Here is a 15,706-nt window from a genome sequence, read left to right as displayed (position 1 = left end):
ATTGGCCCTGAGCTAACATCTGTGCCAATCTTCCTTTATTTTGTATGTGGGTCACCGCCACAGCATGGCTGACGAGTGGTGTAGGTCCGCAACCGGGGTCTGAACCCGCGAACCTGGGCCGCTGAAGTGGAGTGCGCTGAACTGAACCTCTAGGCCACAGGGCTGGCCCCACGTTGTATATCTTAGACTCATACAATGTTATATGTCAACTATGCCTCAATAAAGCTGGGGAAAAAATAAAGCTAATTACCTCCCCCTCCAAAAAAAATCTTTTTTAAATAGAATAAAACAAAAAGTCTGTTGTTAAGAAAAGGAAGAAAGTTAGAGCATTCACTTGGGTGGACGATAGGACAAAGGGAAAATTGTTTTGAGGAAACTTACTTGCTGAGAGGAGATGCCAAAGAAGAGAGACATGAGAGATGCCCAAGGAAGAGAGGATGACTGGCAGCTGGAGGTCTTAGGAAATGGGGGGAAGGGACAGGGGACTCAGGTAGCAAGCTTTGCTTTGGTGAGAAGGGAAAGAGACAAAGAGGTGGATCTTCACAGACAAGTTATACGTGAGATGGAGGCAGGTGAGGTTCATATCTGGTGGGCTCTTTCTCTGTGAAGACTAGGTAAGGTCATCTGTTGCAGGCAGTGCGGGTCTTGGGAAGGGTGATGTAAGTTTCTGAAGAGTTTTGTAGGAAACGTGTGAGGGGCTACAGGAGTCAAGCCTCCAGACTCTTCTGGAGAAGCCGCCTGATGGAGATTCCCTGCCTTCTGAGGGTCACGCTCTCAATACCAGCTTCTCTCCTCTGCTCTGCCCCAAACCCCATCTCCTTCCCCTAAGCTGGTCTCCAGCTTAGACTGCCCGGCTGGGAGGTTCTCATTCATTCCCTCAGTCATTCTCCAAGTACGTGCTGAACATCCGCACCACCCAGCCCCATTTCTCTGGGCAACGTACTCTCCCTATTCCCACAGGGCTTTCAAACCTGCCCCACACTTTTCAGACACCCTGACCCCTTTCCTCCCACACCGAGCAGAGGACCTCACTGCTACTCTATAGAGGACACAGAAACCATCAGACACATCTGCCAACGACTAGACGTACAAAATACCTACAGCTGCACCCTCGCCTGCTGATGCAGCATTTTAAAACTGCAGTTTAATTTAGGGAGTCTTGATCAGCATTTTTTAATGCAATAAATAGAACAGAAAATAGTATCTATTGCACATAGTAAGAGATTTACTGTTTCTTAAAACTTCTGTTTCAATTATGACGCATCTATTACTATGGATTGAGGCCAAAAAGTTCGTGTATGTTAGAAAACTTTCATAATAAAAAGTTAACACTGCAATGGAGAAGCTGTCCCCCCTTGTATTTACCGCTAATCCTTGCAGCTGTGTTTTGGGTCCCCCCCCGCCCCCTGCTACCCCCTCCTCCAGCCTTTTCAGGACAGTTATATTACAGACCTTGTTTTTCTCTGTAAAAAAACAAAAACACCTCACTGGCCTCCTCCCATCCCCCACTCACTCCCTCTTCTCCTTCACAGTCCAGCCTCTCCAAAGAGTGATCTGTATTTGTCATCAGCTCCATTACCAGACTCCCACCCCTTCGTCTCACCCCTGCAGTCTGCCTCCTGCCCACATCCCTCCCCTGACACAGCTCTCCATAGTGTCACCAGTGACCCCATGAGCCCACACATCTAGAAGACACTTTTCAGCGTTCACTCCACTTCTCCTTGCTAATTCCTACATGTCTTTCCAGCCTCCGCTCCGTGGGGACGGAGGCCTTCACTGGCATCCCCAACAAGGTCAAACCTCCCCTCGAGGCACTCACTGTTCCTGTTTCCGTCATAATAGCTGTCAGTTGTCACTGTTACAATTTTACATTTGTTCAATCATTTGCTCAGATCAGGCCTCCTCAAGGAGGAAAGGAACTATGTCTGTCTTTATTCACCTTGGCAGCCTAAGAGTCTCCCTGGCTCAATGCTGGGCACAATAAATGCTTAATAAACTGATGCTAGATAAATAAACAGTGCCAGCCTCTGTGCTAGGCATTAGGTGTACAATGATGAAAAAAAGTTCCAGAAAGTGAAGGGTGCTGAGAGTGAGGAAAGCCAGGGCAAAGATGGAAGGAAGGGGCTGCCCCGTCCTGCCTCCCAGACCAGTGTGGAGCCTTTTCAAGAACAGCACGTGCGGGCCAGCCCTGTGGCGTAGTGGTTAAGTGAGCGCGCTCTGCTGCTGGCAGCCCGGGTTCAGACCCCGGGAGCGCCCCGATGTACCACTTGTCAGGCCATGCTGTGGCAGCGTCCCACATAAAGTGGAGGAAGATGGGCACAGATGTTAGCCCAGGGCCAGTCTTCCTCAGCGGAAAAAAAAAAAAGAGGAGGATTGGCATGGATGTTAGCTCAGGGCTGATCTTCCTTACCAAAAAAAGAAAAAGAACAGCACATGCCTTCACAGCTGTCATCTTTCACTGTCTTTGTGTCCGAAATGTCAGCGACCAAGTTAGGAGAATTTGCCTAACATTTGCTACTTGACATGTGGAGCTCTTTAATGAGCGCTTTATATCCACTATATTCAATGTTTGCTGAAAGATGAACAGGTGACACCTCCTTCTGGCATCGAGCTACTAGAAAACAGGTCCTGGATCTGTTTTATTTGCCTCGTTGCAGCTGGCATCTCCCACTTGCACAGGGTCCCTGATAAATATTATAGAACAGCTTTATTCTTTGCTGTCTAACCACACCCAAAGACTGTTTTATTTTGCTTAAACGCTTTAGAAACTTGGTTATTGATTTCTTGTGGCATATCACTACACAAATATTCACTCTACATTAAAAGATCAAATAAATACGACAAATACTCAAAATCTAACAAACACAGTATGGCGACACAACTAGCAAAATCCCGACTATGGGACACTCTAGTGAACAAATGATTGGGTTTTTTCAACAAAATAATTGAGAGACAGAGAGGAAGGATTTAAAAGTGATTTAAGGGTCACATTAACTAGATACATTGCATGGAACTTGTTAGGATCCTTATTCAAATAAAATAACTTTAAAAAAAGGAGGTTACAGCCTGGTGGCGCAAGAGGTTAAGTGCACGTGCTCCACTGTGGCGGCCCAGGGTCCTCAAGTTCAGATCCCCAGGGCACACCGACGCACTGCTTGTCAAGCCATGCTGTAGCGGCGTGCCATATAAAGTAGAGGAAGATGGGCACGGATGTTCCCCCAGGGCCAATCTTCCTCAGCAAAAAGAGGAGGATTGGCAACAGATGTTAGCTCAGGGCTAATCTTCCTCCAAAAAAAAAAAAAAAAAAAAGGAGGTTATAGGGGCTGCCCCGGGGTAGCGGTTAAGCGCTTGCACTCCGCTGCAGCGCCCGGGATTCGGATCCTTCAGCTCCCAGGTGTGCAGCAACACACCACTTGTCCAGCCATGCTGTGGCGGCGTTCCATATAGAGGAAGATGGGCACAGATGTTAGCCCAGGGCCAGTCTTCCTTAGCAAAAAGAGTAGGATTGGTGACAGATGTTAGCTCAGGGCTAACCCTCCTCACACACACACACAAAATAGAAGTTACAGGATAATCAGAGAAATGTGAATATAGATTGGAACTCTGACGATATTAAGGAAATATCACCACTTTTTTGGAGTGGGGTGATGGTACTGCGGTTATGCTTTAAAAGGGTAGTCCTAGTCTTTTTGAGATACATATTGAGATATTTACAGATTGTAAAGTATCAAATAATATAATGTCCGAGATTTGCTACAAATTAATCAGAGTGAGGTGGGGTGGGGAAGTGGCTAAGGATTTAGAAGCAAGAAGGTCCTCAGTTGGTAATTGTTGCATCTGAGTGATGGTACACGCAACACTTCTCTCCACTTTACTATGTCTGAAATTTTCAAAAACCTAAAAAGTAAATCTAACAAACAAATAGAACCACAGAGGAACTAAATTCTTGTTAAATAATTTTTAAAGTCTGTAACACCTTAGAATTCTTTCACTTTTCAAGATGTCTAAAAGAGAGTAGTACTTGGATTCACAAGCCCTTGAAGGTATCTTTGAAAGAAGGATTCACAACTCATGGGCTGCTTGCTTTTTGCCACATTTCTGTTGTAATGTGTCACCCTCTTTCCTTCCATCAGAACAGGCACTTACCTCTGAAGAGCTGGGATCCACGTCAAGGATGTACACTGAATCGACTGCCCTCAAACGTCAGAAAGAAGTCGCAAACACAGTCTGGCAATGCCAGAGGTTTCGCAGCTTTCCTACTGCTGTTGAACTCAGAAACGTAGCTTTATATGCATGTCTTGACTACCTGTCTCGGCTTGCAGTTGTGCTGGGGCTGGCTTGACAAGACTGTCAAGCCAATGTCTCATGATGACCACTCCACTGACCCCTGTCTATTCCCACTCCAGCCTCACATCAGTCTTTGAAACTGCCTCCAACACACTGGGTCAGCAGAGTGACCTGTCCATTTTTGTTCTTTACTGATTCTTTCTCATAAAAGTTTGAACTAGCCAACTTAAAATATTCGGAAACTTCTGAAGTCTGTGGGACTCTATGCCAAAACCTGTTGTTGGGCAGAAATGAAGTTCTTGAAAGAGTTTAATAACATTCAATTCCACCTCTGATACAGACAACACTAAGCACCACCCATAGATCACTATGGCTAATATAGAAATTCTGCCTCACCCAGCTGCAACTCCCAAGTCCAATACACCTTGTTTGGCTACAAACTTTTCTAATTTGGGTGGGACTGATTCAATTGCCAAAAAACGTAAGGGAGGTAAGTCAGGCTTTTTTTCCCTAGCAAAATAAATCTTCTCTAAGTCTTGCTCTGTTAAATGCACTGTTCATAAAATACAGCAGCTACTGCATTCCTTCGTATGACTTAGACAAGATAACCAGCTGTACGTACTTCATTCACCAGCCTCAGAACCACACCTCACAAAAAACAAAAAGCCTCATCTATCGCCCATGAAACAAAGCGAACGAAAATGAAGAATACATACTACAAGCCTAAGCACAGGCATTTTTCAGCTTCCCCGTTTCCATCGGGTGCACGAACACACACACACAAGACCCCCCACCCCCGCGCAGAATTTGCCAAACGGTGTGACCTGTGCTGACTTTCTGGGGAGAAATACGTGAATTTATGTGTTTTGTTTTCTTTTGTTTTTTGTTTTAAATGGGAAGGAAAGGAGGAGAGTGGGGCGTAAAAAACTGGAAATAAGCCTTAATTGTCTCGTTTCCTCCCATCTTTCTCTGCATCGAAATGCACGTATATCAGTGAAATTTCAAGCCACAGTTTCGTGGGCAGTTAAATACCCCAACCGAAAACGGTGGAGGCTGGGAACTGGGGGAGGAGATAAAGGTGAAACCGAAGACTGGAGGGCGGGCCGGGCCCCGGCGCCCCGCGCCGCCCGGGCGCCCCGAGCACGCGAGGTCGCCGCGCCGGCCGCCGGCCGCGTCCCGGTTCGCGCCCGGCCCGCTGCCCTGGGTTCTGCTAGTGCCTGCGCCGTCTTGACTGCCCACTCACACCTCCGGCTGGTCCCGACTTTAGGCTGGGCTCATTCACTTCCGGTGACAGATTCCCTCCCACCTCCTCTAGAAATAATGTAACATTTCCCCCCTCGCCTTCCTAAAGACCGACGGCCCCACGGAGAGCCGCAGAGCCCGGGCTGGGCTCTCACCCCGCGCGGCCAGCGGCGCCCAGCTGCAGAGGGAGTGACCGCGAAGGGGGGGTGACCGTGGGAGGAAGAGGAAGGGGGTGTGGAATCTCACCCTCCCCCCGCCTCCACCCCTGCGACTGCAGCAATTGGCCAAAAAAATAGTAATCTGTTTCTAGACTCCCCCTGGGCCCCCTGAACCCAGTTGCAGTGAGGAACCCAGGCTCTCCCATCCCGGTGCCCCTCGCCTTTTCCTGTCCCCGTAACTGCCTGCGGGGATCCAGGAGCCCCAGGCCACGCCGAACTGCAGCGGCTGGGGGGGAGGGGGCGGGTAGGATGAGAATTTGGGGGCGGCAAGAATGGGTTGGGGGAAGGGGTGGCGGAAGGGAAAAGAAAAAAACAGAGGCATGCAAGCGGCTCCCTAGCCAGCTGTTCCAGCTGCCGCTTCCTCGGGCGCGGGCCGGGCGGTGCAATATTCCCCCCCTCCATCTTTCTCACCACTACCTGTCCCCCTACCCACACGCACACTTTCCCCCCACCAGTAGCAGATCTCTGGCCTGTAAGGGGGTAGTAGGGAGGAGCTGGGGGGGAGGGGGAGGCCTGCGAGTTTCTAACCTTGTTCTTATAAACAAACCCACATGTGCAGCTGCCGCTGCTGCAACTCACCCCACAATCCCGGATATAAGTCCTGCCCCTTTAAGAGGAAAAAAAGCTTCCCCCGCCTGCCTCCCACCCCACCCATCCACAAGGACCTTTGTCTCCCCACCCCCCTTGTCAGTCAGCCCCGCCCCATGTCCCCGCCCCCTCCGACGCCAAGGGACCAATGGGCGAAGGAATAGGGCCGGGGGTCCGACGTCAGCGTGGCCGGCCAATCACAGGACTCGTTGGTGGGAGGCCTCACGGAGGGCGCGCCCCGAGGAAGGAAGGCAGGAGCGAGGAAGCTGGAAGTCAAGATGGAGCGTGGTGGTTGCTCTACGGTGGGTGTGGGGAACGGAGACATGGGGTCCCAGCGGGACCGGAGCCTGGTGCCCGAGCGGCTTCAGAGGCGAGAACAAGAGCGGCAGCTGGAGGTGGAAAGACGGAAGCAGAAGCGGCAGGACCAGGAGGTGGAGGAGGAGACGAGCGACTTTTTCGCCGCCGCCTTCGCTCGGGAGCGGGCGGCCGTGGAAGAGCTTCTGGAGGGCGGGGAGTCCGTCGAGCGGCTGGAGGAGGCGGCCGCTCGGCTCCAGGGGCTGCAGAAACTTGTCAATGACTCGGTGTTGTTCCTGACCGCCTACGACCTGCGGCAGGGACAAGAGGTGCTGGCGCGGCTGCAGGCGGCCCTGGGCGAGCGGCGCCAGGAGCTACAGCCCAAGAAGCGTTTTGCTTTCAAGAGCCGGAGGAAGGATGCTGCTTCGGCTGCCAAAGTAGACGCGGCTCCCGGCGCCCTGGCGGCGAAAGACATCCTGGCCTCCCCGCCTCCTTTGAAGGAGGAGGGAGGCTTCGGCTCCAGCTACGTCTGCGGCTTCTCCAACCTGGAGTCCCAAGTCTTGGAGAAGAGAGCGGAGGAACTGCACCAGCGCGACGTCCTTTTGACCGAACTGAGCAACTGCACGATCAAACTGTATGGCAATCCCAACACACTGCGGCTGACCAAGGCCCGCCGCTGCACGGTGCTCTGCGGCCCGGTGTCCACCTCCGTGTTCCTGGAGGACTGCAGTGAGTGCGTGCTGGCCGTGGCCTGCCAGCAGCTCCGCGTACACACTACGAGAGACACCCGCATCTTCCTGCAGGTGACCAGCAGGGCCATCGTCGAGGACTGCAACGGGATCCAGTTCGCTCCTTACGCCTGGAGCTACCCGGGGATCGACAAGGACTTCGAGGGCTCTGGTTTAGATAGGAGCAAAAATAACTGGAAAGACGTTGACGATTTCAACTGGCTGTGCCGGGATGAGGCCTCCCCGAACTGGAGTATTCTTCCAGAAGAAGAGCGAATGGTCCAGTGGGACTAAGCAATTGTCACTCGGTTCTTCACTCCTACCAAATACTTCCCATGTGGGACTGACTCCAGCTAATGGGACCCCAAAGTTTACTTATTGTAGTATTTTAAGACTTGAGATTGTGATAGGCTCCTACTGTGATTTCCATTAAATTATGACAGATGTGACACTTGAAAGCATTTGTGTTATTTTGGTAATGTCTAGGAGCTTTTATTTGACTATGATAGTTCAAAGCAATAAGGGAAAAGAGTGTGGCTATGTGCTGGTTTATAATGATTTGTCGTATTAAAAACTTATTTCATGATAAAGTAGGCCTTCAATAAATATTTGACTAATAAATGAATTCAGTAGGGTTCTAGTAGGAACCAGTTAATTGGAAGTATGGTATCAAATCTATGCAAAGTACCGTTAACTAAGAGCTTTTTTGAATTGAAGGTTTGACTTCCAAGGTGTTTATCAGCAGGGTCCTGGAAGGACTCCTCTTTGGTCTTCAGCTACACATTAGCTTAGGCTTCTAGAATCCAGCTACTTAGCGACCCCAGGAGGCTCATGAGTCTTACCACTGTAAAGCAAAAATAATTATAGTTAACAGTTTTAAGTCCTTAAAATCTTATGAGGTAGGTTCTGTTAGCACCATTTTTCAAGTGAGGAAACAGATGAGTAAGTTGCCCAAGGTCACACAGGTCGAGGGATGGACTGGGTTTTGTAACCCGGTAGTCTGGCTCCAGAGCCCACCTTCTTAACCCCTACAAGATAGTGATTTTGAATAGTGTTCGTTGAGTTGGAAAGAAAGCTTCCAAAATCATTAGAGAGAGCAAATTGCTTTTCTTAAATTCTCGGGTGTAATTTTGCTACGTGTCTTCATATGAAAAGAATTGGGACAAACATCTAACTGTCTTAATTTTTCTACTCTCATTTTGCTATAATTCAGTATTGTTAACAAATTTGGCTTTTTGCTCTATACACTACCATCCAGTTTTCTTAAATGGAAAGTTGTAAGTTTCAAAAAGTTTTTTTTTTTTTTTTTGTGAGGAAGATCAGCCCTGAGCTAACATCCATGCTAATCCTCCTCTTTTTGCTGAGGAAGACTGGCCCTGAGCTAACATCTATTGCCAATCCTCCTCCTTTTTTTTCCCCCAAAGCCCCAGTAGATAGTTGTGTGTCATAGTTGCACATCCTTCTAGTTGCTGTATGTGGGACGCGGCCTCAGCATGGCTGGAGAAGCGGTGCGTTGGTGTGCGCCCGGGATCCGAACCCCAGGCCACCAGTAGCAGAGCGTGCGCACTTAACCGCTAAGCCATGGGGCCGGCCCTCAAAAAGGTTTTTTGGGTCTAGTGGCCTTGTAACTATAGGCATACTTATTATTTAATAATTACCACAAGTATTAAGATGCTTGAAGTATCTTAATTGTCTATATATTTAATATTTGTATGTTCTATCTTGTTCCAAAAAAAGGATTTAAAGTGGCTTCTAGGATATGTGAAATGTAACAAGGTAACAGAAACAAATGAGAAGGAGTAACAAGGGTAGAATCACAAATGGGAGGCAGAAATGAGGCCAATAAAAAATGTTGCCTGCCTAGCTCTATTCCTTATCTGGGGGGTGAATCCAGGTTTTTTTTCCCTTCAACTATTAGCTGACTTGAAAAAGGATCCTAATCAATTTCACAATTTGCAACATCCACAAAGAAGAGAAAAAAAAGTAAGTTGCTTAGGAGAATTAATCCTGATAATAGAAAGAGACAACATGTAATGAAATTCTCAACCATATCGTCACATTAGAAACTATGACCCGTATCCTAAGGCGATGCCCCTAAAGACTGATTGGACACCCAGGGCACTTCAGGAAAAACCATGCTTGTGGCACTACTAGACTTGCAATTCATTTTTGTGGACTGATCATTTTTACAGGAAAGTTAACCAGTCACATCTAAAAAATACAGTCTCTTGAACCTTCTGCAAGCCTGCAGTTTGTTATAGATAATAAAATCTCAAAATCCTGGCAGTTTGAACCGTAGTTAATGCTTACTAATCTCAGCAGAGCTTTCCTTGCTGCTCAGCGAGCCTGTCCCTGCCTTCCTGAATTATGTCAACTATCCCAGACCCTTTTCTACTAAAACACAAATTTACGCCTGCCATAACTCACCTGACAAGTTACAAGCCATCCAACTAGCACCCCCTTAACATCCCTCAGTGTTTGAAAAGATGTCCATCTTCACTGGTGTTCTTCCTTCCTAGAGGCGGATCTCCTCCCCAGGGCGACCTCTTCCACTTGTGCACATCCCCTCCTACCTCCTAGGGATCTTGCTCCCTTTCCACTGGCCTTTATCTTCCTCTTTCAAAACACCAGATCCTGAGATCCTCCACTCTACATCTCACTGAATGATGCTCCAGCTCCTTCCCTGTGTGCTCAGCCATGTTAAAAGAGTGGCTGTGTCCATCTACATCTACATTTACCCGCATTTTAAGTCTTTGTAATTTTACCTCTTCTCTGCTGTGACTGCTCTTTGGTGGTATCAGTGTCCTAATCAAATCTAATAGCTTCCTTCCCTACCCCATTCTTATCCTTTTTACTCTAGGTGCGGTTTACTATCTTATCCTTGAAGTTTTCTCTTTCTTTGACCACCATAGCCTTGCTCTACCCTGTTTCTCTTATAACGGCTTCTTTCCATTCATTGGGATTCTGGTGACTTATAGCCCTTAAATATGAGTGATGCCCGAAGTTTTGCCTTTAGCTTCTTTGTACTTGTTCTCTCCAGAACTTTAACTCCCAACCTGCGTGCCCAGTCCCAAGTCTGCACCCCCAGCCTCCACCCTTAGTGCACTCACCTGCCTTTCAAATTCCATAGACCCTTAAAATCTCCGTTTTCACTCTTTCCTCCCTAAGTTCTGTATTTCTTTTAATGATGTCACTCTTCTCCAGACACTCAATGCTTACCAGGGCCAAGCAGGTAAAGGCGATGAGCAAGGATGGGAGTAAGGCAATAGGGAGTGGGGGACCAGGGGACTCTGCGGACAGATTCAAACATTCGTAAAACATTGTACAAGCCAAGCAAACTTTTCTGCAGTCTGCACCTGTCCCTAAGCTGGGACATCAGACTTCCAAGTCATGGCTGTTCTATCCTGTCCTCTCAAGTTTTCCTGCCATTTCAGCAACTTAGACCTTATCATGTTTTCCCTAAACTTAAGCTGCAATAGATTTTTTTTTACCAAAAAAAAAAGGGACAAAACAAAACAGACCTATATTCAAGTCACATCCCTGAGTTAAAAGCATTGATTAAAGTCATATTAGTTTTTATTAAGCAAATCCAATGATAATGGCCATTACATTGGGGGCATATTGTACCAATAAGTGTAATGACCACACATTTTCATTAAAATCAACTCTTGAAAAGTAATAAAATTGTACATTAGTCAAGCAATTAGAGTTTATTAAACTTCATTTATGATCAGCTATGTTAAATATAATTTAGTATAGCATTATGAGTATTGTATAATTATAAAGTATCACTCCAGAGTCTCAACCCCAAAAGAATAAGAAAAATGGCCAATTTACTTATAAGTTCTAATGCTAAAGTTCTGATTGCAATGCAAGAGTTATTATTGCAAAAATAGTTTTAATTGTCTTAGGCAGAAATGAACAAAAACAGCAAGCTGTAAAGATTCAACTTTCTTTGGCTAATGTTACATGATATTCAATGTTTTAGAAACATCATGGCAATTACTCTAGTACCACAGAAATTGGACAACTAAATTGCATTTAATTCAAAAGTCTCACCACCAACTCAAAAACTTAGTCACACTATTTGACTATTCTCTTATAAAGAAAATAAATTGGCTATTGCAATTAAGATAGAGTCAATTATTCACCCAGCTTTAAGTTTCAAGAAGGGCGGGGCAATATGACACAGAAAGCCATGTTCAATTCAACTGAACAAATATTTGAGCATCTATGCACCTGTTCAGTGTTGGGCGCTAAGAGTATAATGGTAAACAAGGTGAGCATGTGCTCTTCCTTTATGGAGGGTACAGTCTAGACAAAGATCACACAAATGAAAGATCAGTCACAATAGAGAAATTCCGAGAGTTTCGATAGGGTAGAGCCTTATAATAACCTCTCCAATTTGGAAGGGACCTTAAGTAAGGCATCTAGATCAACCACCAATCCAGGGTTTGAATGCCCTGCATGACATCCCTGCCCACTACCTACTCGGATCAGCAGCAGTCACAGAAGGACATAGTTACAATTCAGAGGCCTGTCTTCCAGTTTTTCAGATACTATGCTTACTCTGAACTTTAAGAACTGACACTGCCAAGCAAGACAATTCAAGGCCATTGACTCACTGGTAAAGAAGCTCAACGCTCGGTTCAGGCACTCAAATACTTTATTATAGAAAATTTTTTTTTTTGGTTGAATACCTCTCAGTTGTGTTATTTCACCAAGAAAGCTATACATCGTCTGATTTTTAGAACTGATATCAAGGTAGAGGTTTGATTCTAAGATGACAGTGCAACGGGCTTTTTAAATATAGATAATTCATGCACAGGTACAAAAAGATTGGAATAAAAAGTAAATCTCCCTCCTTCCTTTGATCCTAGCCATTCAGTTCTCTTTAGAGAGCAACCAACCTTTACCTGTTTCCTTTATTCTTCTGGTCTACGCGTTGACAAACTTATGTGCAAAGTATCCTTCTATCCTCCCACCCAAATAGAAGCATAGTATATAGACTCTTAGGCACCTTGCCTTTGCCATTGACAATATACTGTAGATCTTCCCCTATAAGTACCTATAGAGTCATCTCATTCTCTTTAACTGCTGCATAGTATTCCGTTGTATGGAATGTGCCACACTTATGTAAGCAGTCTCTAACTGACGGACATTTAGGTTGTTACAATATTTAGCCATTAGAAAAATGCTATGATGAATATCCTCATACACAAATTATTTAGCATATATGCAATATTATCCATAGGCTAAGTACCTAGAAGTGGAATTAATGAATTAATAGGCTATGAACATTTATATTGATACATATTTTCAAATTGCCTTCCAAAGAGGTTTATCAATTTACACACTCACCAGCAATGTCTGAGAGTGCTGTTTCTCCCATCCTTATCGACATACTGTGCTATCAAATTTTTGGATCTTTGCCAATCTGATAGTTACAAAGTGTTATCTTTCTGTATTAGTAATTGTAATTGTCTCTTAACTTGTCTCCCCATCTCCAATTTCTAAACCATTTGGCATGCAGCTACTGAATTAGTTTTCTTAAAGCATGTCACTCTTGATCTAAAACCCGCTGAGGTTCCCATTGCCTGCTGGACTCCCTGGCCTGCAAGACAAGCCCCTCCACCATCTGCTGTCAGCCTACTGTTCCTACATGATGTTTTACTGTTTCATCACACACACTTCATGCTCCAACTAGTCTGAACTAATACCCATTAATCAAACACACTGTATCAGTCAGGGACCTGGCAGGAAACAGATGGCACACTCCAAATGGATAATTTGAGAAGAGCTTAATACAGAAGCTATTTACAAAGCCGTGGGCAGAGTTTAGGAAAAGCAGTAAGAGACGGTGCAATACCTGTTATCACTCCTACCGCTGCAGGGACAAAACTGTTACCTGAACCCAGAGAGAGAAAGCGCTACCTGACAGGAGCTGTGGCCTGTGGTAGAGGGATGCAGCCAATCCATTGTGACCTGGCAAGGGGAGATCCAGGGGAATCAAAAAACGCCACTCTCTTCTGTTGGTCCCTTCCATTGGCTGAACCCAATTGGAAATTTTAGGGCAAAGAAGTCTGTTGGTGCAGTCCACAAAGCAGGGTGGAAAAAAACAAAGAATGGATTTGGAGGAGCAAATGGAAGACATTCAGTACAGATACGTTCTGCCACACTTCCTGGCCTTTTCTCAAGCAGTTCCCACACATGTACACTTGCGAAAATTTTGCACAAGTCAAATGTCACCTCCTTTGGGAAGTCTTCTGGGATTTCCCTCAATCTCTTTGAAAATGAAGCATGATACTTTGAGACAATAAGAGCAAGAAAGAAAAACGAATGAGCTAGTCTTTGAGGTCAAGTTGCACGTTCTCCAGTAGGCACAATATTTGAGGAAAAGAAAAAGATTTGAACAAAGTAAAGTGTGAGCCAATTCAGTCAACATTCCCGTGATGGCAAAACTTGACAATGCGTGGCAGCACGATTAGATATAGAGAATCCAGTATGCCTTTGAGTCAAGGAATGATTTCAGCAAAGTCATTGTCTCTTTTGAAAAGTTTAAGAAAAGATGAGACATCACAGGAAAAACTTCTCAGAAAGACCAAAGAATGACCTCTACAGGAAAAGAACAGGGGAAGCTTCTAGAGCGCACATAAAAGTACCAAAGACTTAAACAAAAGTCTGCTGTAATCTTTGACGAAGAAATGAGAGAAAGAGGAGAGGGGGAGGGGCATTTATGTACGTCTCCTCAGTTATGGAAATTTCCAGGAAAGGCGACCAGAATGTTGAATGACTTTTAAGGTCTTTGAGCAATGAGAATGCTTATGGACATTTACCAAGAAAACTTCACTGAAGCCATGGTTTAAGAAACCTTAGCAAACTCAGCTCGTGCACAAAATTCCCCCAAAAGAACACTGACAACTTAGCTATTTGACTGTGTACATACTTAGTGTTCGTTATGTATTGGTATTTTATTTTATTTTCATTTCTCTTCATCTTCAATTTTCGTATTTTTATGGTAGGAAATGTGTTTCCTGCATTGGAAACTCCATCTCTAACATCGCATCCCTATGAAATATGTTACACTTGACGTGGTTTGTTTGTGACTGATGATAAGGAACCAATTAACTTGCTCAGTCCAGCAGCACCTACATGACTGGGATATGGCCCCAGGGGCTTAATAAAAAGTGCTGCTTGTGATTAGTCTTATCAGTAATTTTCTTCTAATAGCACTGTCTATTATTTAAATAATAATAGTCTAAGAGAAGGGGCCACTGACCACCCACGTCTCTTGGACTTTTTATTGTGCCCCAGCTGACTTTCGATTGCTGGTGTTTGGTGCCTGAGGGTTCTGGTCCCCAGAACTGTTGGGAGCCATACTGCTATCCTTGTGTGGCAGCCGGAAGAGCTGGAGACCTGCTCCCTGGGAGCAGCCCTCAATAAATGCTGGTCAGGAGCTGGTGAAGAAACACCTGGACTCCCTCATGGCAGATGGGTGACTCTGGGGTGTTTCCCCTCGGGATCCCCACCCCCCTGCCCACCCCCGGGGGGAAGCTGACTTAATAGCACATTCCTCATTGGCTCCCTTCCTTCCTGTATCACTGCCTCACTGCCCTACTGGTGTCACTTGAACTTCCCAAATTAACTACTTTCACTCAAATCCTCGTCTTACTCGACCTTTTTTTTTCCATATTGTACCTTTAAGGAGCCTTTTTAGACATTTTTTTCCCCCTAATCACTCCCCTGCCTATGAAATTTTAAGACCACAAGTAGACTGTATATTTGTTTATGTGCCGTGCTGTATTATTTATTATGTATATTTGTGCTTTACCCATTAAAAGTAAGATTTTTTGCCCTTAAGATGCTTATATTAGAAAAGAAGAAAGTCTAAAGATTAAGGAGCTAAGCACCTAGCTTAAGAAGTTAGAGAAAGAATAACAGAAGTAGAAGAAAGGAAATTATACAGAGAAGAGCAAAAAGCAATGACATAAACATAGAGAGACTGAAAAAAACCACAAACTGAGTCTTTGAAAAGACTAATAAAACAAACCAAGCTTTGGCCAGCTGATCAAGAAAAAAAGAGAGAAGGCAATATAAACAATGAAAGGAATAAAGGGACCTTACCACTGACGCTGCAGATGTTAGAAAGATGGTGAGGGGATACCAGGAAGAATTTTCTGCCAATAAACTTGAATACCTAGATGAAATGAATAAATTTTTAGAAAAATACCATTTACCACAGAAGAAATAGAAAATCTGAACAGTTCTATAACTATGAAATAATTGAAGCCATAATTGAAACCTTCCCACAAAGAAAACCTCAGCCTCATGTGGTTTTGACAGTAAATT

General features: G+C 45.3%; 2 protein-coding genes across 2 annotated transcripts in view; one reads left to right on the top strand and one right to left on the bottom strand.

Annotated features, from left to right (window-relative positions):
• The window catches only part of BICRAL (BICRA like chromatin remodeling complex associated protein), a 91,691-nt gene extending 86,622 nt beyond the window's left edge, over positions 1 to 5,069 (bottom strand). The window contains exon 1 of the mRNA XM_014782700.2: positions 4,147 to 5,069. The gene's annotated coding sequence lies outside the window, so the exon portion shown is untranslated. The remainder of the gene's footprint in view (positions 1 to 4,146) is intronic.
• A 1,504-nt stretch (positions 5,070 to 6,573) lies between these two features.
• TBCC (tubulin folding cofactor C) lies at positions 6,574 to 7,806 on the top strand. The gene has a single exon (XM_004424144.3). The coding sequence runs from the start codon at positions 6,614 to 6,616 to the stop codon at positions 7,649 to 7,651; it is 1,038 nt and encodes a 345-aa protein (XP_004424201.1). The 5' UTR covers positions 6,574 to 6,613; the 3' UTR covers positions 7,652 to 7,806.
• Positions 7,807 to 15,706: the final 7,900 nt, after the last annotated feature.

This window comes from Ceratotherium simum, chromosome 13 (genome assembly GCF_057802395.1).
Source record: "Ceratotherium simum simum isolate JZ-2026a chromosome 13, ASM5780239v1, whole genome shotgun sequence".
Lineage (NCBI taxonomy): Eukaryota > Metazoa > Chordata > Mammalia > Perissodactyla > Rhinocerotidae > Ceratotherium > Ceratotherium simum.
The sequence above is the reverse complement of the archived record's forward strand: the minus strand, read 5'-3'. Positions and strand labels throughout refer to the sequence as shown.